We start from the raw sequence: 26,976 nt of genomic DNA, 5'->3' as shown, positions 1-26,976 counted from the left end.
GTAGCCACCCCAATGCATGCCCGATGCCCGTAGACCCATCACTAACCCTCTCCCTCCTTTGGTCCCCCACAGGCACACATTCTGACAGCGGTGATGAGGACACCAGAGAGAAAGATGCCACAGAGGAAGGCCAGGGCCGAGGAGGGAGAACACCGCCCCTCAACCTCAAGGGGCAGAGGCCAACCTGCACCACTGCGGAAGGCCATGAAAACCACAGAGGCCACAGCACCAATGTGCACCACGGCCCCCACAACAACACCCACACCAGCCACCATCACCCAGGAGGCATTGGCAGAGGGCACACCATCAGCTGCCAGCAGCACAGTCGGTGAGACAGCTGCCACAGCAGCCATATCGGACGACGAGGGCGACGTACAGCTGCATGGCGCAACACCCGCCTCAGGCCCCCTGCACTCACCACAATTATCCCCATGCAGCGTGGTGGACGGCAGCATGCACGGGCTGTCGCCTGGAGATTCATGGCCGGTAAGTTTCAGCTCCACGCCAACTGTGCCTGATGACCAAAGCATGGTGGAAACGCCTCACACTTCCACCCCAGTGACAACCAGCCAAGAGGGGATCATGGCTATACAGAGGCGCCAGGAGGAACTCACTGGGCTGTTGACGCAGCATATTACCAAATGTACCCATGCAAGGGATGACATTAGGGATTGTGCTGCGTCCCTAAAAACAGCCATCAAGTCCACCTCAAAGGACATTTGCGCGGAACTGGCAGCAGTGCGGCATGTTCTCTCGGAAATGGTGGCAGCAATGCGGGACATGCATCCACCACAGTTGCCAGGACAATCTGGACCATCATCAAATGCCAACTCTACTAGGACCAGCCCTGTGCGTAGGTCTGGCAGGAATCTGCGCAGATCGGACAGGGGGCACCTGGTGCTGGAAGAGGGGGAGGGCAGTAGGCATAGCCATGCATACTGGTGCCATGTGGACTACTGGTACGTGCTACTGCACACCATGTGTTGAGAAGTCAAGGGGGGAGAGGTTGTTTGGGGGAGTTGAGGGGGGAGGGGGAAGAGGGTGTGTGCATGGGAGTTGAGGGGGAGGGGGGAGAAGGTGTGTTGGGGAGTTGAGTGGCGAGGGGGGAGAGGGTGTGTGGGGGAGTTGAGGGGGGAGAGGGTGTGTGGGGTGGAGGGCTTGTTAACTTTGTTATGATTCTTTAATACACATTTTGGTAACTCATGATTCACAAGTGTGGACATTGCTTATTGCGTATGTGTGCTTTATTGGTGAACAGTCTACAGTGTCCATGTGCCTGACACACCCAGTGCCCTGAGTGCCACATCCATGTCACACTCCCTGTCCATGTGTGCTAGAAACATTGGTTGATCAGAGCCTGACGCATGACACGTCCCTCCTGTGCATCGCTGCCTCCCTGAGGTGCTGCCCCATCCCCACCCTCCTCATCCTCATCGTCAGGTGGTTGCAGTACTGCATCAGGGGGCAGGGGCACATTCCGTCTGATGCACATATTGTGTAGCATGACACATGCCATGACGATCTTGGCCACCTTCTCATGGCGGTACAGGAGTGCCCCACCAGACCTGCTGAGGCAGCAAAACCGTGCCTTCAAGAGGCCAAATGTCTGCTCAATCACCACACAGGTACGTGTATGTGCACGATTGTAGTCCTCCTCTTGCCTGTTCTGTGGGTTCCTGGCTGGGGTAAGGAGCCACCTCTTCATGGGATAGCCTGCATCACCTGCATGTGGGCAAAAATGTATAAGTGTAAGACATCACATCATATGTGACCTTGATCAATGACACCATAGCATGCATTGATTTCCTGATTGCAACCACATTCCCATGCATGAATGGAGAAACACGATGTGACTGCTATGTGTGTATTTCTCTTATGGACTGGTGTGCGTGCCATCGACTAGTGGGCGCAGGGGGGTCCAGTTCCTTGTGAGTGCTCATGCACTGTGTAAGTCCACGCCGGTTGTTTCCATGATCCGGCTGATGTCCAGTAATTTGTATGCTTTCATCCTGGCACCGTTGATGTCAGCCTCATGATGATGTCACTATGCAAAACAAATGGTGAAATGCACTTTTGTTAGACCTCTGTGTCAGTGTAGTGGGGCATTAATGTATTTGGCCCTCATGTGACCCCTTTGTACGCAGCAATGGGGGACTGTCCTTTCAGTTGATGGTATTTGGTGCTGTGTATTGGCCATAGTAATTGCTTGTAGCTGCATTGTGTTGAGGGGGATACGGTCTGGTGAAGTATGCATCTCTCCCCCCCCCATCTCAGCTGGGTGAAGTATGCATCTCCCCCATCTCAGCCGGGTGAAGTATGCATCTCCCTCCCCCATCTCAGCCAGTTGAAGTATGCATCTCTCCCCCCCGCCATCTCAGCCAGGTGAAGTATGCATCTCTCCCCCCATCTCAGCCAGGTGAAGTATGCATCTCCCCCCCCCCCATCTCAGCCAGGTGGAGTATGCATATCTCCCCCCCCATCCCAGCCTTGTGAAGTATGCATTACTCCCCCCCCCCATCTCAGCCTTGTGAAGTATGCATCTCCGACCCCCCCATCTCAGCCAGGTGAAGTATGCATCTCTCCCCCCCCCCCATCTCAGCCAGGTGAAGTAGGCATCCCCCCCCCATCTCAGCCAGGTGAAGTATGCATCTCTACCCCAATAACCTACCCACATCACATTTCCATGGGCCTAACATGCGAATCACCGAGAAGCCAGGATCTCTGCCCTGCATGTTGCTCCATGTAGCGTGGTATCGTGGAGTTCCGCAGGACCATTGCATCATGGGTTGATCCGGGGTATCGGGCACAGCAATGTGTGATGATCTTGTTTGAGTCACATACCATTTGCACGTTGATTGAGTGGTATAGCTTACGGTTGCGGTACGCTACATCCATGGCATGTGGGACCACCAATTCCACATGGGTGCAGTCGATGGCACCAATGCAACCAGGGATGCCGGCCAGTGAATGGAAACCAACTTTGGTGTTTGAGATCTCCTAGGCAAACAGTGGCAAGTAAATGTGGTCACCTGTGTGCTTCAGGAGGGCATCAAGCACTTGGTTCAGCGTATGTGAGAATAATGGTTGTGATATGCCATGCATGTGCCCCACTGTGTGCTGGTAGGTGCCTGTGGCCAGGAAGTGGAGCAGAGACACTACCTTCCGTAGGGGTGGGATGGTGGTGCGTGATTCAATCAGGCTGACAATGTCGTCATGTATCATATCCACAATGGTGGTGATGGTGTCCCGGTCCAGACGGTACAGGGTGTGGATCTGCTCATGGGTTAGGTTGAATGGACTGGCTCTGATGCGAGGGATTGGGGGCTGCCTGCGTGGTGGCACTGGCTGCACTGGTGGGGCATGCTGGCCCTGCCTCACCCTCCTTCTCCTCCTGCGTCTCCTCTGTGCTGCCAGTTGTTGTTGTTGTTGTTGTTGCAGCAGTTCCACAGCAATCATGTTCTCCAGTCGCAGCATTGCTAGTAGTATTGGAATCATTGTGGAGTGTGACTGGGTGTGGGAAGGGGTGGGGTGTCCTCCTTTTGTGCTGGCCCAGTCTGGATAGCCTCCACCTGTGCTGATTGTGTGCACCTGTGGCATTCGGGAACACTGCACATGGCCGTTTACGGGTGGTCCGCGATGCCGGAATTAGCTCCATGCCGGTAAGGTACTTTTCGGGCTTCAGTAGGGCATTGTTTGCATGTCCGCCTGACTTGTGATGTTCCCCTGTTTGCGCCATGCCGGTATTGGCGGCATGGATGGTCGCGTGCCCGCGCTCCTGGCGCTATTAACGGCACCGTTAATTACGATGCCACTAATAGCGGCTAATCGTGTCCTAATCGGCCGGAGTGGTAAGCGATGTCGGTAATCCTTTACCGGCATCGTTGTTCACTTACCGCCCGAGTCGTAATGAGGCACAATATCATTAATTGGCTCAAAGAAAACAATCACTAATGTATTCCAGCTACTATACTAATATTCCCACTCTGTATCTGCACTGTAATAGATACCACAATACCTAGTGGATGGTGAACCTCCATTTTGTATTATGTATTGACGTTTGGATTATTCTTATGTACCTATTGACTTTATGCATGTAAATTGTATGTATTATGTAATGATGTATTGATTATTCTTATTGTTTGCACTCTCTGACTTTATCCACTCCACATATGTTTGCCTTTCCTTTTTACAACTGTGTAACCCTAAGCTTAAAGTATCCTCTGCGCCCTGATACCCCTGGGTGTGGCGCGCATTACAAATAAACATACATACTGGGGGCATGATACCCAGCAGGGACGTAATTTCACCAAAATGCCAGGGGTAGCGGAAGTGACATCACATGACCCTTGACATGACCCCGCCCCAAGGGGCATCACAGGAAGTGATGGCACGTGACCTTCAGATGCGTCTACGACCCGTCTCATTTCAGCCAGATATAAGAACCACGGCACAGAGTGAGGTGTGATTTGTCCACGATCACACATTCGGGAAATGTCATTTTCGAGATTTGATGTGGGGCTATATCTAAAACATACATAATGCAGTACTTGTATCAGGGTAACGGAAATCTCTAACGCAGGGTACAGCTACTGTATGAAACATCTATAGACCAATGGACACAGAAGTACTCGTTATCTGTGTCATTAATTTGTTAAACAAGCCAAAAAAGCACTGACCTGGAGACCTGCACTTTCCATTTACCCAAGAGCAAAATGCTGCACGAGCAAGGCCTGAAAATTAAATAATTGACCAGAATTTAGCATCAACGAAATTCCCTGGATATAAATGTATCTATGAGTCAGCTATCACTACGACAGAAGAAACCCATTGTGCGGGTGTAATCTGAGTCCATCTGTCTCCGTGTGCATTTATCTTTAAGTTATGTGGCAAGCAACCACATGTTGTACCACACAACCCAGAGCCGGACATAACACCTTAATGTCCTGAGCTTTGATACATGACTCTTCTTCAATCTTTTTTAATGGGGTGAGTTGTGGGAGTGAGTTGTGGGGAGGGGTGGCTGCACTTCCCACAAGATTGGGGTTCAACGCATCTATGATTTTCAGACTCTTTGTGTGAGGTGCGTCATTCAATGACCCTTGTGAATAAAGCTTCCATAAAGCACTTACCAAGAGGTTTGAGTGGGGAGGGGTGGGTCACTCCATGGCTCTCTCACTTCTGAGACTCTGTGTCCAGTGCTTATTTTGTTAAATAGTGTTGCACCAGAGCACAGTCCTGGTTGAGTTTGCGGCCCCTCTCAACCATTCACATCACACTTGAATGCGGTCAAACTGAGCAGAGCCCAATCAGTGGTGTAGCACGAGCCATGCTGTTCTCCCCTCCCCCCGCCCAAGCTCCTTAACAAAGCACAGGGCATACCACACCCCAGGCCAGCCCGGGCCACCATGTGTGCGCAATGTGCATGATGATTATGCTGCTGCAGGGACATGCACTACTTCAAGTGAAATAAATAAATATGTTTTTTAATCAAAGCTTAAATGTTTCACCTAGTGTAGAAAGAAGTGGGCGGTACCTGGTTCTCAAATATAGCAGCCACCAGTGGTAGCTGGTGAGTTGTTTCATTGGAGGGTGTAAATATTTGCCACAAGTATGCGATTATGACCAAGCATAGCATGGGGGTCTGAACTAACTAGGCTGAGTTTTGCATTTCTGGGTTTCGACCCTGCGTCAGCAGGCTCTGCACGGATGTCAAAGCAAGCGCTCTACTCGCTGTGCTATCTGACCGGCTGCATCATAGATGCTCAGTTAATAAAAAGTCAGGCTACAGTAAGAAATATACAGGCGATACACCAAAACGTCACCCTAGCGAGATAATACTACTTATCATGCCTGCTTTATCAAAGATACCAAGTAATAAATGCCATGCCACAGTAAGCAATGGCTAGACTGGCTGTACCAAAAGGCCAGTCTAGCCAGGTAATGACACAGATGAACTTGGCTTTGCCTGAAAGTACCAGTAAAACATGCAAAGTCAATAAAGCTCTAGTGATGCCCAGTCTCCCAGGGCGTGCCTGCCTGCCCCTCTCCCTCTCCCTCTCTTTCTACCCCTCTCTCTCCTTCCCTCTCCCTCTCCCTCTCTCCCTCTCCGTCTTCCTCTCCCCCCCTACTCCCTTTCAACCACTCATACATCTCCTCTCACATTCATTCACACTGCATTCCCCACACAGGCATGCACCACCCGACCCTGAACATTCACACACACAATCACATTCATACCTAATCACCTACAAGTCATTCACCCATATACCTTAACTTACATACACTCACACTGGCACCCGCCCACCCAGAAAATATACACACATATACACTCACATTCCTACTCCCTGACGCACCCACCATTCACTCACCCATAAACCTCTCACATCCACTTGCACTGCATTCTCTGCACAGGAACGCACCCACCCACCCAGAAGATTCAAACACACACTATCACATTTATACTCATTCACCCACCAATCACTGACCCATACACCTTCTCTCGCGTCCACTCACACTGCATTCTTCACACAGACATGCAACCATCCAGAACATTGAAACACACTATCACATTCATACTCATTCACCCACCAGTCACTCACTCATACACCTTCTCTTACATCCACTCCCACTGCATTCTTCGTACAAGCACACACCCAACCCAGAACATTCAAACACATGCACTATCACATTTCTTCTCATTCACCCACCACTCAGTGACCCATAGCACATACATACATCTGGCACACACTTCACACATGCAGAATACACAAAAAAAAGTCTTACCTGTTTTTCCAGCTTCGGTCCGTCACTCCAGGCTACCCTTGGCTCCTCCGTGCTGCTCACAAACAGGAACCAGGAAGCTGGGAGCACTTCCTAGTTCCTGTATATGAGCTGCAAGGAGCCTGGAGGAGAAGGCGTTGGAGCTGAACTTGGCATGTGGCAAGTGCCACATGTCACAGTCAGCTTCAACCCCAACTGAGCAAGCCGCAAGCCCCGGCCCAGTCTTCACCCTGATGGGTGAGGACTGGGCCAGAGATCGCCCAGACCTGGTGTGGTATGGCCCCCTGTTACCGCAGGGGCTGCAGGGGCCACTACTACTCCAGTGCCCAGGTACTTCAGTAAAAAAAAAAAAGACGTCCCTGATACCCAGATCTGATGACCCCTTGACCCTGTGATTTCTAAGCCTTGTGGCCTGGTGGAAGAGAAAAGAAACCCTTTGAAACTATTGAGTGTGCGCCAAGATCGGGACAGGCAACTATGCATCGAAAAAAGCATGCTGGAGCACTAACTTCACCAAACTGCAATTGGCTTTGGAACTTAATACAGGGCAATACACCCTCTCCACGGACATTCTTAGACTAGGGACCTTGGAATGAAGGGCTAGAGGGTCTGAATTAGACTTGTTATTGATTGCATTTTAAGGCATCCGATTGTCCCATCTCAGCCTTCCCCATTTACATGTTCATTTGCTTCATTTACCTGATCTCTGTAACATCAGACTTGTCAAGCTTCTGCAATTCGATTTTAGCAGCTTCCAATATTGGCATGGCCTCAGCCAGGGAACTTTCTGCATCCATTTTCTCCACCGCAATAATTTTATTCTGTTCCTCGATCTCACTGGCTTTATCTTCAGCAAGTTTCTTCTTCTCCTCAGCTGTAATGAATCAAGCATAAGACAGTGTCCAAATCTATATTAATTTACTTGACATGGCACACATTTTCAGGAGGAAAGGTAGTGGGAAGGTCTTAAGTGGGATTTCTCAACTTTAGCATCCATTCTGTGAATCTCATCGTGGCTCCTCCTAATTAAAAAAAGCATGCCAGGAGGGGCCTATGCCAGACGCCAGAGAGAAGCGAGCGGACCAGGACATGTTTAATTGCAGGCATGACCCGTGCAAATCCTGCTCAGCACCCATCACAGACCAGCTCTATTCACCAAATGGGTATTATGAATCCAGAAGAACCTGTCCAAAAAACACCCAGATGAAGGACATTATTTTGATGGCCTTCATCTGAACATGTATTTCGGGAGGAGCAGATTCCATTCGGATGGATCCCAGAGCAATCCTCTCATCACAAATATGGAGGTCACAGAGAACAGTCAACAAGAAAGGGTAGTAAAAGAGGTAAATTGTGCCCTTCTGCTGGCCACAAGGTGTAGCAGGATTATATTTTCGGTTTTGGTGAATTTTTGTGGCGCTTTTCCCACAAAATTGCCAAAGCCATTATTACAGAAGAGAGAGAGTGGGAATGGGGGTTCTGAACTGAGAATATATGGTTGGCATAGCAACGGGCAAAGCCCTGGCATGCAACTGCCAAATCCCTAAAATCTCTTTTCCAAACACCTCTGCTGTACTACCCAATGAGAAGTTCCCTAGCAATATTTGCTCCAATCAGTAGCTCTGTAAGAAGCAAGTTGGGTGCCCGGCTTTCCATTTGCCAGCCACAAAGTGATTTCACATTGGGCTATTTTGAGCCATTGTTTAGCAGAGAATTGTACTATTCTGCGCTACTTTTGACAGCAGATCTATTTTTGTCCTCCAGAGGCTGCCTTTCTACAAACACCCACTCACCCCACACCCAATCTCTCTACCTCCCACCACCCCACTCTCTCTACTCACACCCACGCAACCCCCATTACCTGTGTTGGTTAAGTTGTATTTGGGACATTTTGCCTACTTTTGACAAGTCTTCCAGAAGATGCTTTGTTCTTCATGTTTTTGCCCCCAACCAACTACCATCACCCCCCACGCCCACTCTTTCTAACCCCACCTACTCAACCACCCCTACCCCTCCCTACCCCCACTCTCTCACCCTACCTCCTCCCTCTTTACCCTCAACCACCCTAAACCCACCATCTCTACCCTACCCACCCACCCTAACCCCACCCTGTCTACCACCACTAGCCACCCACCCCAATCTCTCTACCCCACCCAGCCACTGTACCTCCACTCTCTACCCACACCCACCCCCACAACATCTACTCCCACCCACCCATACCCCAACCGGTCTAGCCCCACCAAACACCCTCCACCACTCTCTCTACCGCCACCCACCCACTCTACCTCCACTCTCTCTACCCCCACCCACCCTACCTCTACTCTCTCTGCCCCCACCCACCCTATGCCCACTCTCATTACCTATACCCAACCACCCTACCCCCACTCGATCTACTGCACCTACCCACCCTGCCTCCAATCTCTCTACCCCCACCATCCCTACCTCCACTCGCTCATACCCCCACCCACCCTACAACAACTCTCTCTACCCCATCCCTACCTCCACTCTCTATACCCCCACGCTCTCTACCCCCAGCACTACCTCAAAACCAACCCACCCAACTCCCACTCTCTCTACCCCCACCCACCCAACCCCCACTCTCTCTAGTCACATCTACCCAACCCCCACTCTCTCTACCCCGACCAGATCAATTTTCACCCCAATATTACCACACTTTTTACTGCACTTTTGCGACAAAATGTAAATGGTTGGTTTGAGGGAGGCAATATTTTATGGGGAGAGTTATGGTAGTGGCAGAGTAGGGAAAACGTGAGTGGGCAGATGGAAGGTGTGGGGGTGTCTCCTTATCTTGCAGGAAAAAAAGCAATGAAAAATGTGTGGTAAAGAAATGTGCTGTGAAACACTGGTCTGTAAAATAAATGGAAACAAAAGTTACATTTTGTAAAAGAGGTGCTTTGGCATGGTATGACTAAGCGGAGGCATCTTGCTGCTGACAGCGGAAGGTAATGTAGGTTGAACAAAGCAGGGTGACATTTCATGAAAGAGGAATGTATTGATGGCCTAACCGAAACATACATTATCAGATTGCACAGACCATAGACGGAAGAAAGTTCCAAAATATATCTGCTAGGACAGAAAAGGAACAGTCCCTATGGGCTTCTGATGGTAAGGTGGAATGGAAAGCATGTTGAAATGACTGGAGAGTAAGTTAAAAAGCTAATTTCTAAGACATTATTGGCCCAGACGATTGTAGACATGAGTCACTATGCAGAGCACCTTGAAGGAAACCTGATGCTGGTTATAGAACCAATGTGGTGAGCCAAGAGTAGCTGGTATCGACTGTGACACACAAAGTAAAGGTTCAAAAGAATTTTATTTAAAAATAGGAGTTGGTTGGAATAAACATCTAGAGGGTCTTGTGGTTTATCCAGAGCTTAACCAGAAGTTACTACAGTGCCAAGCTGGGTCAAATTATAAAGTTTCAGGTTTTTTCTCATGGGGACACTGGTTTCACCAAGGAGCTCCTCAGCTCAACATAGTGTCAGCGAATAGCAGCCACTTGTTTCTTCACTCAGTTTACCTTCACAGCAATATAGTGCCCAGACGCTTCTTGCAGCATGGGAGAAAATGCATGTTGCAAACATGAGTGAAATTCACAGGTATATATAATGTTTAGTTCACTATTTGTAATCAAGCCAGGAAGATAGTGACTGCCCCACTTCATGCTGATCTGGAGTTATTGTGCACTAGTTCACTAGTAAGCAATTTAGTACCCTTCTCATGCCTAAAGGATATAGTGCCCTGTTTTTCACGGTTGAGGGATATGGTGCCCTTGGTTATAGGTCAAAGGATCGAATTAAAAGGATCGAAATACAATAGGGTCGAATCAAAAGGACCGAAAACAAAAAGGGTCAATTTTCTTTTGTTTTTTTTTATTATTGTTGTTTTTTTGGGGGGGGGGTCCCCCCCAAACTGCCTTTTTTGTGGTAAAAACCACTTTTTTATCCTATACGGAATCCCAAAAAAAAATATATATATTTTTTTAAAAATTCGACCCTTTTGTTTTAGGTCCTATTGACTCGACCCTATGGCATTTGATCCTTTTGGATTCGAACCTTTGACCGGACACCGGTGCCCTTCTCACGAGCAAGCTGTTTCCCTCCCTTCAGGCAGCTAAGTGGGCTCAGCTACTAGAGCCAGAAAACATAACAAATGTGCCAGTCTCACTAGCTCACTTATGACCTCAATGACCCTAGATTCTCTGAGACTTAGTTTTAGTCTTAGGCTCTTTGCAAGGCCTCTTGTCTCTGGTTCCTTCTCTTAAGCTGATGGCTCTGTGGGATTCCTTCTCTTGATGCTTCTTGGGCTACTGATCTCTGGCTTGCTTCATTTTAGCCTCCTCATGACTGGCCTGCTTCTCCCCCCATTGGCCTCCTACCTAGCCTTTTGTATGCCCTTCCTCCTAATTCTCTCATATTCTTTCTTTCGATTGGTCTGTCTTAATTCCTTTTTGTATGGCGTGTTACCTTTGTTGGTTTGACTAACCATCTCTTTTGCCCTTAGCGTCCTGAGCTCTTAAATAGACTGCTGGAAGCCTTTGTGCTGGCTCTGCGTACCTCCTCTTCAGTTCATGACATCAGGTGCCCAAGGCTCCTGTCTGCTTCTGCAATGTTCTCACAGTTTTGGGATTTGTCACTGCTGGTATGTTTTGTTTCTTCATGTTTCTGCCTGCAGTGTTTTGTGTCTGCTTAACTTTCGCCAAAAGGACACCTCCTAACTTAGAGTCCCAAAGTGTTTGCTCTCCAACTACATCTTCCACAAGAGTTCACTCATGTCCACTAAGTAATCTTTCTGTAAGTGTCTTGGGGGCAAGAGGTCATTATGACACATGCATTGCCAAATCCTACAGTGTTCCTACAAAGTTTAGTATCTTCTCCAACCTTCATTTAGAAACCAAGGGCTAAACATTAACAATAGTGCATGTAAATGTATCAAAATATTCAGCTCTATAGCACAGGGGTATAAGCGCAAGCAATTCCCCCTTGAAAAAAGCTTTGATTGGGCCAAACATCTAAATTTACAAAGAGCGAGTAAACAAAAGATGAAACAAGCAGCTCTTGAACAATGGAAAATATTTTTTGATTTATTTGGGGGGGCTACGAAACTGAGTGGGAAATTAAGAATGAGGGGTTTGAATGTGTACGGAACTCATAAGACAGACACACGTGATCACAGTTCAAGGGTGTTCATTAAACTGTATAATGGGTGAGAAAAACACCTAATCTAAACCTAAATCTAAGATGGGAGCAAGCTACGACCATCAAATAATAATAAGGCAGCCCTAGTAGTGTCTTGTCAAATAAAAAGGGCCTATACTAAAAACACCTATTGCCAATCCTTACAACAAACTTACAAAGTATTGTGGGCTAATTTTTTATTTTTTATTTTATTTGTATTTGGTTTAGTCAAACCTTTACAAAATCTGTGGGATAATTTCACAAGAAAAGAATGAAGTGTTCAGCAAATAACAAGTCAGGATGGTAGGGTTGGGGTCTCCCTTCCCCACATTTTTAGCATTGGACAAGGCAGGACCTTTGAGCACAGCACACTCCTAGGTCTTGCCAGCACGAGGCTACAGTTTCCTTTCAACAATGCCAGGACATTCTGGGGCCAAGTCTCTTTCCTGCAAAGTCTTTTGCCTTAGAAGGCCTGCTGAACGATAAACAATAAACAAAACAAAGGTTCCTTTGGTAATCCTTCATGTTGGGGGATTGCTCTTCGGCCCTTGAATCCCACTCCAGCCAAGCTCTGATCCTTCTTCTAAAGTTAGCCTCCCTCAAGCAGGTTCTCTATGGCCTTTCACTCAAAATCGTAGCATTCAAACAATCTCAATGTCCTTTTGAACAACTATCCATTGTGGACATCCCTCAACCGGGTTCACACTTGTCGTCAAAATGTTCATGGGTATATCCCTGTTTTCCCTCAATTCGTAGGAATCCCTCTGTCGGGTTCACATTTGCCAGTTTCACAGTTTAATCAGTTTTCTCTAATGTGTCAAAGACTTTCGAGTGTACAAGTGGTTTTGCTCGAACCTCATAGAACCACTTTGACACTCCACACTGGCCTCTCCTAAAACCTATTGGTTCTCATAGTTTCACCAAACAACCCAACCCACAAAGGCCTCAGTCAGGGTCTTTCGAATGAGCGCCCGCAACACCTGCACACTCTGCTTCTGAACCTTCTACTAGGGTTTCTTTAAAGTTCAATTGCACAAGTTCTTTGTTCATCACGGTTGCCACCTGAAACCAGCACAGTTCGGTTTTACTATTGGTCTTCTTCGACTCACCGGCTGTGCTGAACTGTCAGAGTTTCTTTTCTCGTGATTCAAGGACGGCACCACGGCGGCAAGCCTTCCTCACACTTTCCCTATGAAGGCAGGGGAGCCCTGTGTGTCATTGACACCTGTCACACCACACGCTAGCTGGACTTCCCGGTCTTCCGATTTCCCTTTCAGAGACTTCATGGGTCTTCTGAATTGAAAAGGGCAAGGGCAGTTCCCCCTTCGTCGTCCCTCCAGGTCTTGCTGCCTTTCTCCTCCCTTTGAACTGCCGGTCTGGTGTAGCCGTTTCCTCGTGCTCTCATGCTCTGCCTTTTATCCCTGTGAGGAAGGGAAAGGGCCGGCAGGTGTGTGTAGTTATGGTCAATTGCATGACTCTGTCTGACCCTTGTGTTGGGACATGTCAGGTAAACGGCTCTGGTGTTAGTCCGTTGTCTTTCACGGTGTAGTAAAATGTTTGTGTCGGAAAAGGGGGGGTAGAGCTTCTAAGTATCCCACGGGGTAGGATGGGGAAAATGGGCAAAGGAATGGGGTACAGTGTCTCGCCCATCGGTGTCCAACTTCCACTCCCAGAAGACCCCCATCCAGGTGATCCTCCCCCACTGGTCCACCCCCAGGAACTGGATCTAATAGCGATGGCCATGTCCTGGCACCTAGATGACAGATCTCTGGGGACTAGCAGGTGAGAAACCTTAAGGTTTCTCAGAGATGATATGAATGATAAATTGAGATACAAATGATAAACGAAAATAGACAAAAAAAAGGACTGGGATGAGAACAATGGAAAGGGGCTGGGCCAGGCTCCTCACCCATTACTTTTCTGTAGCTTCTGAGAATTTCAGGGGGTAACAAAGGGGAGTAAGATGAGGGAAAAAAAGGGGAAGAAATTACCACAATTTTAGGCACAAACCACAATGCTGTGTGTGTGACCTAGTATGTGCCCCGACCTCGGCCTCCCCAATACACACACTCTCCTCACCTGAGCTGCTGAGGTGTCAAGCGCTTGCAGGTGGAGTCTCGCGAGGTAGTCCTTCTGTTTTTTGGGAAGATGGTGCTTGTCACGGAGGGAAGCCACAGTGACTGCTGTATAAACAGCTGTTGCGCGACTCCCTTCCGGAACCAAGCCAGAAATCAGGGAACCCTGCAGTGGAGCAGTGACGCTCTTCAATCCAGATGTCAGTATGGACCGTTGGCAATGGTCGAATCCGAGGCAAAGCACAGTGTCTGTAGCGAAGGGAATAGTCCAGATGCCAGGAGTGCAGGAGTAGCAGAGTCCAGGAAGATGCGACCAGTATGAGGCAGGAAGGAAGCAAAAACAAAGAGGTGATGGCTGGAAGGTTTAGACTGAATCTTAACCACTGGCATTGCTCTGGGCAACCCTCCAGACCATCGTTCTTCGCCTGCCAAGCCATTACAGAAGGGGAAAGACCATATGCAAATCAGGCCTGGCCCCACCCCAAAAGGGGAAGTCCAGCCCGAACTGCTAGGTCACATCCCTTCTGCACGAGACCACAAGAGACCACAAGCATCCCCAAACTGGCATTGCTCTGGGCAACCCTCCAGACCATCGTTCTTCGCCTGCCAAGCCATTACAGAAGGGGAAAGACCATATGCAAATCAGGCCTGGCCCCACCCCAAAAGGGGAAGTCCAGCCCGAACTCACTGATGACGCCCAACAAGGCTGAAACATGTCTGGGGATGCTTGTGGTCTCGTGCAGAAGGGATGTGACCTAGCAGTTTGGGCTGGACTGCCCCTTTTGGGGTAGGACCAAGCCTGATTTGCATATGGTTTTTCCCCTTCTGTAATGGCTTGGCAGGCTGAAAAACGATGGACTGGAGGGTTGCCCAGAGCTTTGCCCGTGGTTATGATTAATTCAAAACCTTCCAGCCATCAACTTTCTGTTTTGCTAAAGTCACCCCGAGTGGGACGGGTATGCCCAGACGTGGGTCCCGAGTCTGCCGGGCCTAGAGACCCAAGCTACTCCTCACTGATGACGCCCAACAAGGCTGAAACATGTCTGGGGATGCTTGTGGTCTCGTGCAGAAGGGATGTGACCTAGCAGTTTGGGCTGGACTGCCCCTTTTGGGGTAGGACCAAGCCTGATTTGCATATGGTTTTTCCCCTTCTGTAATGGCTTGGCAGGCTGAAAAACGATGGACTGGAGGGTTGCCCAGAGCTTTGCCTGTGGTTATGATTAATTCAAAACCTTCCAGCCATCAACTTTCTGTTTTGCTAGTCACCCTGAGTGGGACGGGTATGCCCAGACGTGGGTCCCGAGTCTGCCGGGCCTAGAGACCCAAGCTACTCCTCACTGATGACGCCCAACAAGGCTGAAACATGTCTGGGGATGCTTGTGGTCTCGTGCAGAAGGGATGTGACCTAGCAGTTTGGGCTGGACTGCCCCTTTTGGGGTAGGACCAAGCCTGATTTGCATATGGTTTTTCCCCTTCTGTAATGGCTTGGCAGGCTGAAAAACGATGGACTGGAGGGTTGCCCAGAGCTTTGCCTGTGGTTATGATTAATTCAAAACCTTCCAGCCATCAACTTTCTGTTTTGCTAAAGTCACCCTGAGTGGGACGGGTATGCCCAGACGTGGGTCCCGAGTCTGCCGGGCCTAGAGACCCAAGCTACTCCTCACTGATGACGCCCAACAAGGCTGAAACATGTCTGGGGATGCTTGTGGTCTCGTGCAGAAGGGATGTGACCTAGCAGTTTGGGCTGGACTGCCCCTTTTGGGGTAGGACCAAGCCTGATTTGCATATGGTTTTTCCCCTTCTGTAATGGCTTGGCAGGCTGAAAAACGATGGACTGGAGGGTTGCCCAGAGCTTTGCCCGTGGTTATGATTAATTCAAAACCTTCCAGCCATCAATTTTCTGTTTTGCTTGAGGCAGGAAGGAAGGCTGGACCTGGAAATGGTACCGCTGGAAGAGGCAGAGCCTCAAGCATAAGCAGAGAGGCCAGGTAAGGAGAGGGAAGGAGAAAAAGGAAACAAGCGGCGGGTGCCACAGCAGAGGGAGAGAGAGACCAGCAGAGCCCTGCTCCGCGTAGCGGGGAAGGAAGGTGCCGACTGCGGGAAACCAGAGAGTATAGAGGGAAGCAGAGGCACAGAACAGCACAGGTAGGAAAGTTTCCGTAAGAAAGCCGAAGCCGGAGGACAGAAACAACACAGCGTGTTAACCCGGAAGCAGGAAAACATCCAGAGGAGGGGTTGCAACGCAGCGTCGTGCCGGAAGGCGGGGCCTTAAATACAACCGGCCGTGCTGCGCTGCATCGCTGGAGATGCGGAAACAAAGAAGGGACTAAACTCTACCTCCGCATCTCCAGCTCCAACGCGGAAGCAACCGCCAATCTCAGCTGCGGCCGGCCTGGCGGATGACAGTATGCCCCTCCCTAAATCACACCCACGCCGGCTTCCCCGGGTGGAGGCGATGGAATTTGGTAAGCAAGCAAGGGGCATGTACCTGTGAAGCTGGCTCCCAGGAGTCCTCCGACTCAGGGTACCCCTTCCATGACAAGAGATATTCCAAACATCCCCGGTTATACCGAGAATCCCGGATGGCAGAGACTTCGTACTCCTCCTGAGAGGAGGCAGGAGCCGGAGACTGCTGGAAGGGAGTCCGGGGATGTGGATCAGGGAAATAGGCCTTGAGAAGAGAGGAATGAAAAACAGGGCGAATGCGTTTAAGAGACGGGGAGAGTCTCAAGCGATAGGCCACAGGATTAACCCTAGAGAGAATAGAAAAAGGACCCAGGAAGCGAGGTGAAAGTTTGGAGGGTCTCGTCCACCTGGGAAGAAACTTGGTCGACAACCACACTTTGTCCCCTGGTTTCCAGGACGGGCACACTCTGCGGTGTTTGTCAGCACTAGCCTTATTCTGTCGTCTGCTGTCTTCCAGGCTACGCAAAGCGATGGTCTGAGCCTCTTTAATATTCCTCAAAACCTCTTCTGCCGTCGGAGAATTCGAGAACAAAGGCACCTCTGGAATTAGGAATCTGGGATGGACCCCGTAGGTACAATAAAATGGAGAGAGACTTGTGGCAGAGTGCTTGGAGTTGTTGTACGAAAACTCCGCCATAGGGAGTAGGGAGACCCAGTTGTCCTGATGTCTGGAAATGAAGCATCGCAAGTACTGCTCAAGTGTTGCATTGAGTCGCTCCGTCTGGCCGTTGGATTGCGGATGGAAACCTGAAGAAAGAGCCCTTTCTATCCCCAATCGGGTGCACAAGGCCGACCAGAACTTTGAGACATACTGACTCCCTCGATCCGATATTATTTTGTCAGGTAACCCGTGTAATTTGAAAATGTCTCGGGCAAACACCTCTGCCATCTTGGTTGCGGTAGGGAGACCCGCTAAGGGAGAAAAATGAGCCAATTTAGAAAAGGCGTCCACCGTTACCATGATACAGGAACAAGCTTCGGATTTGGGAAGATCCACGATAAAATCGGTGGAAATGAGTCCCCACGGGCGAGTTGGCAACTCCACTTGGGTAAGGAGTCCGAGGGGTTTGCCCGAGGCATACTTGGTCCTGGCACAAATGGGACATGTTTTAACATAATCCAGCACCTCCCTTCTGATATTGGGCCAGAGGAACGACCTTGAGATTAGTGCAAGAGTACCGTCGCCACTTCTGTGCCCTCCCATGCGGGAGTCATGACACCAACTCAACACCTTGTTGCGTAGGGGACCTTCTGGGATGTACCACTTCCCTTTATAGAACACCCAGCCGTCCTTCATTTGAAAAGGGGAATCGGAACGGAAGGAGAGATGGGGTATCGTCTGCATGACAGTGGCCTTAACCTCTTGGAGAAAGGAGCCCACCGCAGCCAGTATTTGATTCCTGTGGAACATGGGCTCGACCTTGATTGCCGCTCTTTCGGTGTGGGAGTCCTTGCGAGACAAGGCATCAGCCAGACGATTGAGTGACCCAGGAATATAGGTGATCCGAAAGTCGTATTGCGAGAACAGGTATGCCCATCTTGCCTGTCTGGAGTTCGAACATTCCATCTCCTGTAAAGCCTTCAGGTTTTTGTGATCCGTACGAATGAGGAACGGATGTCTTGCCCCCATAAGGAGATGCCGCCATTCATCACAAGCCGACTTCATGGCAAGCAACTCTTTTTCGAGAACGGAGTAGTTGAGTTGACTGGGTGACAGCGTTTTAGACAGGTAGGCCACCGGGTGTTCAACTCCTTGAATAGTCTGAAGAAGCACAGCCCCAATGGCTATGGCGGATGCGTCCGTCTCCAGAATGAATGGTTGTGTCTGATCCAGATGTTGCAGAATTGGGGCCGAGCAAAAAAGGCTTTTGAGACTGCAGAAACTCTGCTCCGCCGAGGCAGACCAAAAAAAAGGGTAGGCTTCTTTTTTAAGCAATCTGGTGATGGGAAACACCACCTCCGAAAAGTTTGTGATGAACCTCCTATAGTAATTTGCAAGTCCTAAGAACCGCTGCACCTCCCGGATAGAAGTGGGGGCTGGCCAATCCAGTATGGCATTCACCTTGTCTTGGTCCATGGCTATCCCTCTCTCAGACAGAACATAACCCAGGTATTGCACAGAAGGTTCAGCAAATCTGCATTTCTCTGCTTTAACGAGTAGATGATTCTTCCGAAGGCGTTCTAGTACCAGTCTGACCTGCTCAATGTGTTCGGTCATGTTAGGGGAGAACACCAGAATATCATCCAGATAGATGACAACAGATATCAAGAGCATGTCGGAAAACATTCTGTCCATAAACCTCTGGAATGCCGCTGGGGCATTCACCAATCCAAACGGCATAACTCGGTACTCAAACAATCCTAGAGGGGTCCGGAATGCGGTTTTCCACTCATCTCCTTCTGCGATTCGCAGCAGATGGTAAGCGTTCCGGAGATCCAACTTGGTAAATACTTTGGCTCCCTGTACCGCCTCAATGATGTCTGTGATGAGGGGCATGGGATACCTGTCACGAACAGTAACCTTGTTTAGGCCCCGATAGTCTATGCAGGGCCTAAGATCGGTAGAGTCTCTCTTCTTGATAAAGAATAGTGGTGCTCCAGCTGGTGATTTTGAGGGTTGAATCAGACCGTTCTCCAAATTGGTGTCTAAGTATTTCCGGAGAACCTGTCTCTCCATCTGTGTGAGAGAGAACATCCGTCCGAATGGCACCAAAGCGTTGGCTTCCAGGTCGCTGGTACAGTCTTCTGGCCGGTGAGGCGGCAACTTAGCGTGAATGTATTCCTGAAACACCTCTGAGAATCCTGAACAGAAGTTGGGTAAAGCATGAACTCCTATGTGATGGTTGGATGAGATCTTAACCGGTTGTAGGTCTCCTCGACTTTCCAGTGAGAAACATTGGTTATGGCAATAGGAAGAATCAAAACTTAGCTGGTTCTCAGTCCAATTTATTCGGGGATTATGCCGGCAGAGCCAAGGGATACCCAAAATGATAGGGAAGTGGGCAGCCCTAATGATGTCGAAACGTAAGACTTCCTTGTGATGGTCTATCGTCAAGGCTAGCTCCTCTGTAGTTTGGGTAATGGGGCCAGAGGATAAAGGGGACCCATCCACACCTTCAACCTTCTGACCCTCCTTCCGCTGTATCCGGCGTAGACCCACTCGGTCTGCCCACAGGGTGTCGATGAAGTTGCCCACCGCACCGCAATCTAGTAGAGCTAGGGTCTTAATTTGTCGGCCGTCAAGGTCAAGAAGTATCGGAATCACCATAAGTCTGGAGTCGTCCTGCGACTCGGGTGAGGAAACCGAAAGGGAGACATAGGGACGAGGAGAAACATTTGGAGACCCTCGGTCGTCTGTCCCTATTGACGCCGAGGGGGACCGTTTCCCGACTTCTTGCTTGGCAGTTCTGTGCAGTCTTTAAGAAGGTGTTGGTCCGAGCCACAGTAGGCACACAGACCTTTCTCCCGTCTGTGACGTCTTTCAGCCGAGGTCAGTAGTGATCGGGTGGTATCGATCTGCATCGGTTCATCCATCGGAGAGACTGTGGAACGCCCAGGGGAAGAGTGTGCAAGGGGTTCTGGAGGATAACCAAGGCCTTTTTGTTTGCGATGTTCAGCCCTCCTTTCTTGGAGGCGATATTCTATGTGAAGGGCCGCAGCAAGAAGATCCGCGAATGTGGGTGAACGAGGGGACCTCACAAGCTCATCCTTAATTTCTTCCTTCAAACCCCTTCTGAAGATGGCGTATTGTGCGGATTCGGCCCATCCTGTTCCGGCCGCCAACGTTTTGAAGGTTGAGATGTAAGACAAGACATCCAGGGAGCCCTGTTTGACGTCCAGCAAATCTTCCCAAGCAGTAAACGATAATTCCGGGCGTTCAAAAGTCTGGTTTAGTAAATCCTGAAACGCCGAGAAATCCTGTAAAATGGCGTTACCACTGGTCACTAGCGGAGTAGCCCAGGATAGTGCATTTCCTGTCATATTCGAAATCAGAAAGCCCACTCGGGCTTGATCAGAGGCAAAAGTGAGAGGGCGGAAGGTGAAATACACCATGCATGCTTCTAGAAACTCCTTCACCTTCTTGGGAGAGCCGTCAAATTTTCCGGAGGATAGCGCCATGGATGGCAATTCAGGGGGAGTGGTTTCTCTAGCGGAGACCATCTGTTTTAGCAGAGCGTTCTCGGTCTTTACCCCTTGTAGCTCCTGAGACATTGCTTGGAATGCCTTCCATAACTCTTGGACTTGATCCTCCGCCGACATCGTGATTCCTTTTGGCGTTGCAATCTGTGACCTAGTATGCACCCCGACCTCAGCCTCCCCAATACACACACTCTCCTCACCTGAGCTGCTGGAGGTGTCAAGCTCTTGCAGGTGGCGTCTCGCAAGGTAGTCCTTCTGTTTTTTGGGAAGATGTGCTTGTCACGGAGGGAAGCCACAGTGACTGCTGTATAAACAGCTGTTCCGCGACTCCCTTCCGGAACCAAGCCAGAAATCAGGGAAAAAACCCCAAAGGGGAAAAAACCCTGCAGTGGGGCAGTGACGCTCTTCAATCCAGATGTCAGTATGGACCGTTGGCAATGGTCGAATCCGAGGCAAAGCACAGTGTCTGTAGCGAAGGGAATAGTCCAGATGCCAGGAGTGCAGGAGTAGCAGAGTCCAGGAAGATGCGACCAGTATGAGGCAGGAAGGAAGGCTGGACCTGGAAATGGTACCGCTGGAAGAGGCAGAGCCTCAAGGATAAGCAGAGAGGCCAGGTAAGGAGAGGGAAGGAGAAAAAGGAAACAAGCGGCGGGTGCCGCAGCGGAGGGAGAGAGAGACCAGCAGAGCCCTGCTCCGCGTAGCGGGGAAGGAAGGTGCCGACTGCGGGAAACCAGAGAGTATAGAGGGAAGCAGAGGCACAGAACAGCACAGGTAGGAAAGTTTCCGTAAGAAAGCCAAAGCCGGAGGACAGAAACAACACAGCGTGTTAACCCGGAAGCAGGAAAACATCCAGAGGAGGGGTTGCAACACAGCGTCATGCCGGAAGGCGGGGCCTTAAATACGACCGGCCGTGCTGCGCTGCATCGCTGGAGACGCGGAAACAAAGAAGGGACTAAACTCTACCTCCGCGTCCCCAGCTCCAACGCGGAAGCAACTGCCAATCTCGGCTGCGGCCGGCCTGGCGGATAACAGTGTGCTTCTGTGCAGTGTGAGGGGTCCGAAATGAGAGATAGACACAAAGTTGTAGGGTTCTTAACATTTGCCCTGTTTATTAATCATTACTGTTCTTAATTTCTTCTGGGTTTGGGAATAGAGCCCTTTCCAATATCCCTTGGGCTATTCTTTCTCCTGCTTTAATTTGGTAGGCTTTTTTCCCCATTATTTTGCACCATCACTTTTATATCTCCTCTTTAGTCAGGATCAATTACTCCAGCCCCTACATCTAAGCCATATCGCCAGGCCAGACCTGACTTGGAAGCTAACCTGATGTAAGTTCCAGGAGGAGGAATAAGGACCAAGTCTGTTCATAACAGAGCCCGCTTCCAGGTTGAAGTAATTCACCCCTATTACTATACAGGTCAATGCCCATATATTTTTCCGTAGCAATGGTAGGATCTGAAGCTCCTTTTACTAAGTTTCTCAAATGTAAGGGTCCCCCAGTTTGTATCAATTGAATCCAATCACATTCCTGACACCATATGTGATGGGTCAGAAATGAGAGATGGGCAGAAAGTTGTAGGGTTAACATTTACCATGTTTATTAAAATAAGAAAGGTGGGAGAAAGGCCTGTGTGTGCCTACCATAATGAGAATGCCCCTACCTATGAAACTGAAGCTAAAGCAAATTGGCGTTGTGTCCAAATGATGTCTGACCCTCACACTAACATATACAAAAGTGAGCATTGTAAATGTTTCTAGTTCCAACCCCCAACAAAGAAAGAATGTAACAGTACTAATAAGTGATTCCAACAAAGCAATCCTTGTATTCAGGAGTTTGATCCCTTCCCCTTCACCAATCCAGAAAGCTTATTAAAAATATGTTGTTCCAACAATGTTCTGTCCAAATGAATAACAATGTCTCTTTCACAAAAGGAATGTCTTCCTCAGTTTAACAAAGCAAAAATGTCCCAGCCATAGAATACTGTTTTCAGAATGGCAAAAACCAAAAGGTCTCTTTCATATAACACTGCTTTCAGAGTGGCAAAAAAAAGTGTCTCATAGAACAGTACTTTCAATGATAAGGTTTCTCTCGTACACAATTGTTCTTCTCTTGGTATACTCCACCTGCCAGATATTTCTCAACTCAATCCTCTGATTCCCTGGTGTACTCTCCTGCCAGGAATATCTCCTTAAGTGAAAAGAAAACTCTTGCTATCCTGGTTTAATCTCCTGTCAGAATTAGCTTCCTCTTGACTCACACAGATCTTCTTGTATAATCTCTCGCCAGGTATCTCCTTCCATAGTATAATCCTCCAATACACAACAGGTATTCTTTCTTCTACAACATCACTTGTTGACTTCAGTAGTCACTTGTACCAATTTCCCCATGCAGACATTTCATATATGAGGGTTTGTTCAATCTCTGTTTGTCAACAAACATTTTTCTGAACTTTCTCCTGGCTCTTGGCAATGCTTGCTTCAAACTTCCCCCCAACTGACATCACATGTCAGGAGAACTGCCAAAGTCGTGCCTCCTTATTCCTCTCACAATGTCTCTTGGCTTATGGCAATGCTGGTTCCAGGTTTCCCCCCTGGTTCCAGGTTTCCCCCAACTAACATCTCATGTCAGGAGAATTGAGCAAAGTTTGCCTTCTCTTTATAATTCTATTAGGTTGGTATTAAAAAGTCATTTTCAAATAATCTTTAATGTCTCTGCATGTCCCTGGGCCCCTTTCTCTCTCAGGCTGACTCACCAGTAAACCAGGCCGTTGCTGTGAGCATCTTTAGCAGGGCTGATTTAGTTCTCGCATCTGCATTTGCTTTCTTTGCCGCCAGAACCTGAGCAGCTCTGCAGGGCCTCTCCTTTTCCGACCCTGCTGCGTGTCATTCACCTTCTCGTTAGTAGAGTTTTTCCACTCTGGCCTAGAACGCTGCCGACCTGCTGCAGGCAGCCGTTCATCACTCTCCTTGCGGTTCTGTGAACTGCCTCTGTCACCGGTCTTGATTCCCGCTCCGCGTACTCTTATCTTCCCTTCCTCAACTCTCTAGCTGCAGGCAACCTTCGGGTTTAAATGTCCTGTGCAGCTGATTCAATACTAGAATGCACTTCATCCTTGCTGTCCACATTTCCTCCACAATGACTCCTTGTTCTTCTTCGTCTCAGTGCCCCAGTTATTATGGGAATTGGAGTCCACATATGTTTTGGACTTTCCAGCGTGATAATGCTGTAAACTCTTGTTGGAATAGAGTCTGTCAGATCCAGGAGGTGTTTTTTTTTTGAAAATTATGTGAATTAGTGATCCCAACACTTGGCTCAATTTTGCAATAATCCATTAGTGTTTTAAGAATTTGGGTTTCGGGAGGACTAGAAGAATTGGGTGTCTCTAGTAAATGGAGTTACCACTCCCCCCCGATGGCTCCTTCCCTAGGGTCATCCTTCATAATACCACCCCCATGGTCAGGATCAGGTAGCGGCTACCATTTTCCTGTGAATATTGAAGGAGACGACAACCAGGGTTTCAGCAGCGACATACTCCCAAGCCACAACAGCATAACCAATGCAACCCCAACACCAGGCAGCATCCGGTGCGCAAACACAGACACAATCCAATACAGCCCCTGCTCGCAGCCGGGCAAGAAAGCTGTGCTTCCACATCTACCATAAGCCCCTCACACACTTGTGCAGGTGCACAACTACAGCCTCTGCGGTGACAACTGTTGGCACAAATGGTGTTCATAATTTGGTAACGGTACATGGAGTTTGAGAAATTTGTTTTAAGATTTTCCAAACATTATGGAATAACTTGAGAAGTTTAATGATGAGGTTATAACATTCAGTGTTACAACACCTCCTGTGCGGATATGAGTTACGCTCATGCCTAATAACGCCTAATTCGAGAGAGTGGTTTGCCCAATGAGGATTTAGGAACATATGCAGGACTGGTACAAGCAAGAGATTGTTTAGTACAGAAAATTGTAGTGCTGTTCCCCAAAAAGACTGATTGGACTAAAACATGTAAGTAAGCCAAAGAAAGACGAGTCTTCTGCTGAGTTTTTAAATCATTTAAAGGTTCTTTTCACCCAACATTCAGGGATAAATAAACCTGCTGAAATTTCTCAAGAAGCTGTTGCAGACGCTTTTGTTCAAGCATCAATGCAGAAATTTCAGCAGCTGCTGAAGGTGATTGGCATAAGATGATAGTCCAAGCCACTCAGGAAACATTTGGCTGTAGCAAACCATTGTGTTTCGTATCAAGAACAAAAGAAAGAAATTACAAAGTGCAAATTAATAACTATTCAATTGCAGAATCTACGGGGCGGGGCATTCGGAAGAACACAAAGGTGAATATGTTGTTGTTTATTTTGCTTCCATGGCACGCCTTGCGAAAAGGCGCTTTACGAAAATGTATGAATTGGTACAATACATGCACTGGCGACAATATATAATAGAATACAATAGAAAGAAAAGAGATCAAAAGAACACCAGCCAAATAGAGAAATTGATAATCCAAGAAACAATAAGGATGAAAGTCAAGTAACATAATGAAATGTTGCATGACAAAAACAAGCCACCCCCGAAACAAAATAATACCATGGAGTGGAGCAAATCTTAAAGAGTCCAACATAACCAGGAATACAAATGATATAAAAAGTAATAGATATGGGTTTGAAAAAGCAGCCTCTGAGTCTCATGATTAAGCCCATCCTGGTCATGTCTATTTTGGAACAGCAGATGTTACAGACATTGCACGCAGGAGGCAAATCATTTGCAGCCATAAACTTAGCACTCTGAGCTCCAAACGTACCTCCTTGGTCAGCATGCTTAAGTCCTCTGGCAGGCAACAACTGTGGCTCCTCAGCAGACAATGATTGCTTCAGTACTAGAGGGAGGCCACAGCAAATGGCCTCCTCCCCAATTCTGCATAGGTGCCTCTTGCCCAGCAGCCGGCCATCTCGGGAATCCCTATACTTCCCACAGTTGAAAACTGCCCAAAGCCGGCTCTTAATCCACCCGGAGAGGAACAGCTCACTCACCACAGACTCCGGCAGTACCTCACACTTCATGTCACAGTCCAATAAGTCCTCTGCAGGGGTGACTCTTGCCCCTGCCAACACCACCAAAGATGCCAGGTGATGATAGTGCAGAGCAATCCGAGGCCCAATCATCCCTGCTCTGGCTTCAGTCCCCTCCTCCAAACCTTCTCCGTCCTCCAATCCTTTTCCGTCACATGGGCAGAAACTCTCTCTATCCCTCACCCTACCCCCACTCTTTCGTAGATTTCACGGCAGCTCTCTTGGCCACCGTCTTGAATGTCGCATGTCTGGTCTATTTCCCACAAATGTGAGTGCAATGTGGAATGTGGGGGCAGTAAACGTCAGATAAATTGGAGGGGGCAGAGGAAGGGGTAGAGGTCGGAGTGGTGGTTCACCTTATCCTCACAGTGCACAGGGATTGCAAAATGGATTTGTGATGAGTAACACATTACATGCCACTATTGTAAACAGGACAGACATTAGAAGTTTGATTGCCTGAACAGGCTGCAGTTCCAAGCTGCTGGGACTCTGCACTGTCTCTCCTTTCCCAAATGTGAATCCATTCAGCCCCGAACAAAGCAAGAAAGTTAGGAAAGCCAAGGGAAACATGATGATGTCATCCATTCACTGATTTTGACGTGCCATTCACTGATTTTGACGTGGGACAGTCAAAAAGAAAAGCTAAATTGCGCTGGAATGAGCAACGCTCATGTATACGCAACAAGAACACTAACTCATCAGTGGCGAAACATTGGGCTGAGAAGGGGCACAATTTGGCACAGATACGCTTCTTAATACTGGAAGTCATTCACAAACAAGAGCCTCATGAAAACCTACAACAGAGACTTGACAGAAGAGAGTGCTTTTGGATAGACAGACTAGACACTCTTGCCCCGAGAGGACTTAATGAAGAGATCAACTGGGTCTGTTATTTTTAGTATTGCTTCCATCAACAATATACATTTCTTATGAACATCTATATGCTACCTGTAAATTCTGTATGTGTCTTATTGAAGCATGGCACTAATGAGAATGCATATAGTTTGATGCACTTCCATCAACACAATATATATCTGTTATGGACATCTATATGTAACCTATGAATGCTTGTTGTGTCTTATTGGGGCATGGTACTAATGTTAATATACATAAAACTGATTCACAGACGCTCCGCATAGTTGCAAGCGCTACACACTTATCATTTCTAAACTTATCATTATGATCCCCATTCAAGATTCTTTTGATTGTTTACCCTACATTAGTTCAGTGAAGAGACCTCACAT

At 48.5% G+C, this 26,976-nt stretch overlaps 1 protein-coding gene across 1 annotated transcript in view; it reads right to left on the bottom strand.

Annotated features, from left to right (window-relative positions):
* Window positions 1-26,976, bottom strand: part of DNAH10 (dynein axonemal heavy chain 10) — a 2,725,177-nt gene that overhangs the window by 573,128 nt on the left and 2,125,073 nt on the right. The window contains exon 57 of the mRNA XM_069619694.1: window positions 7,480-7,654. Coding sequence (XP_069475795.1) covers window positions 7,480-7,654 — 175 coding nt within the window. The remainder of the gene's footprint in view (window positions 1-7,479; window positions 7,655-26,976) is intronic.

The sequence above is a fragment of the Ambystoma mexicanum genome, chromosome 10, assembly GCF_040938575.1.
Source record: "Ambystoma mexicanum isolate Mex_15411 chromosome 10, UKY_AmexF1_1, whole genome shotgun sequence".
NCBI classification, from domain to species: domain Eukaryota; kingdom Metazoa; phylum Chordata; class Amphibia; order Caudata; family Ambystomatidae; genus Ambystoma; species Ambystoma mexicanum.
This window is presented reverse-complemented; position numbering and strand designations above follow the sequence as displayed.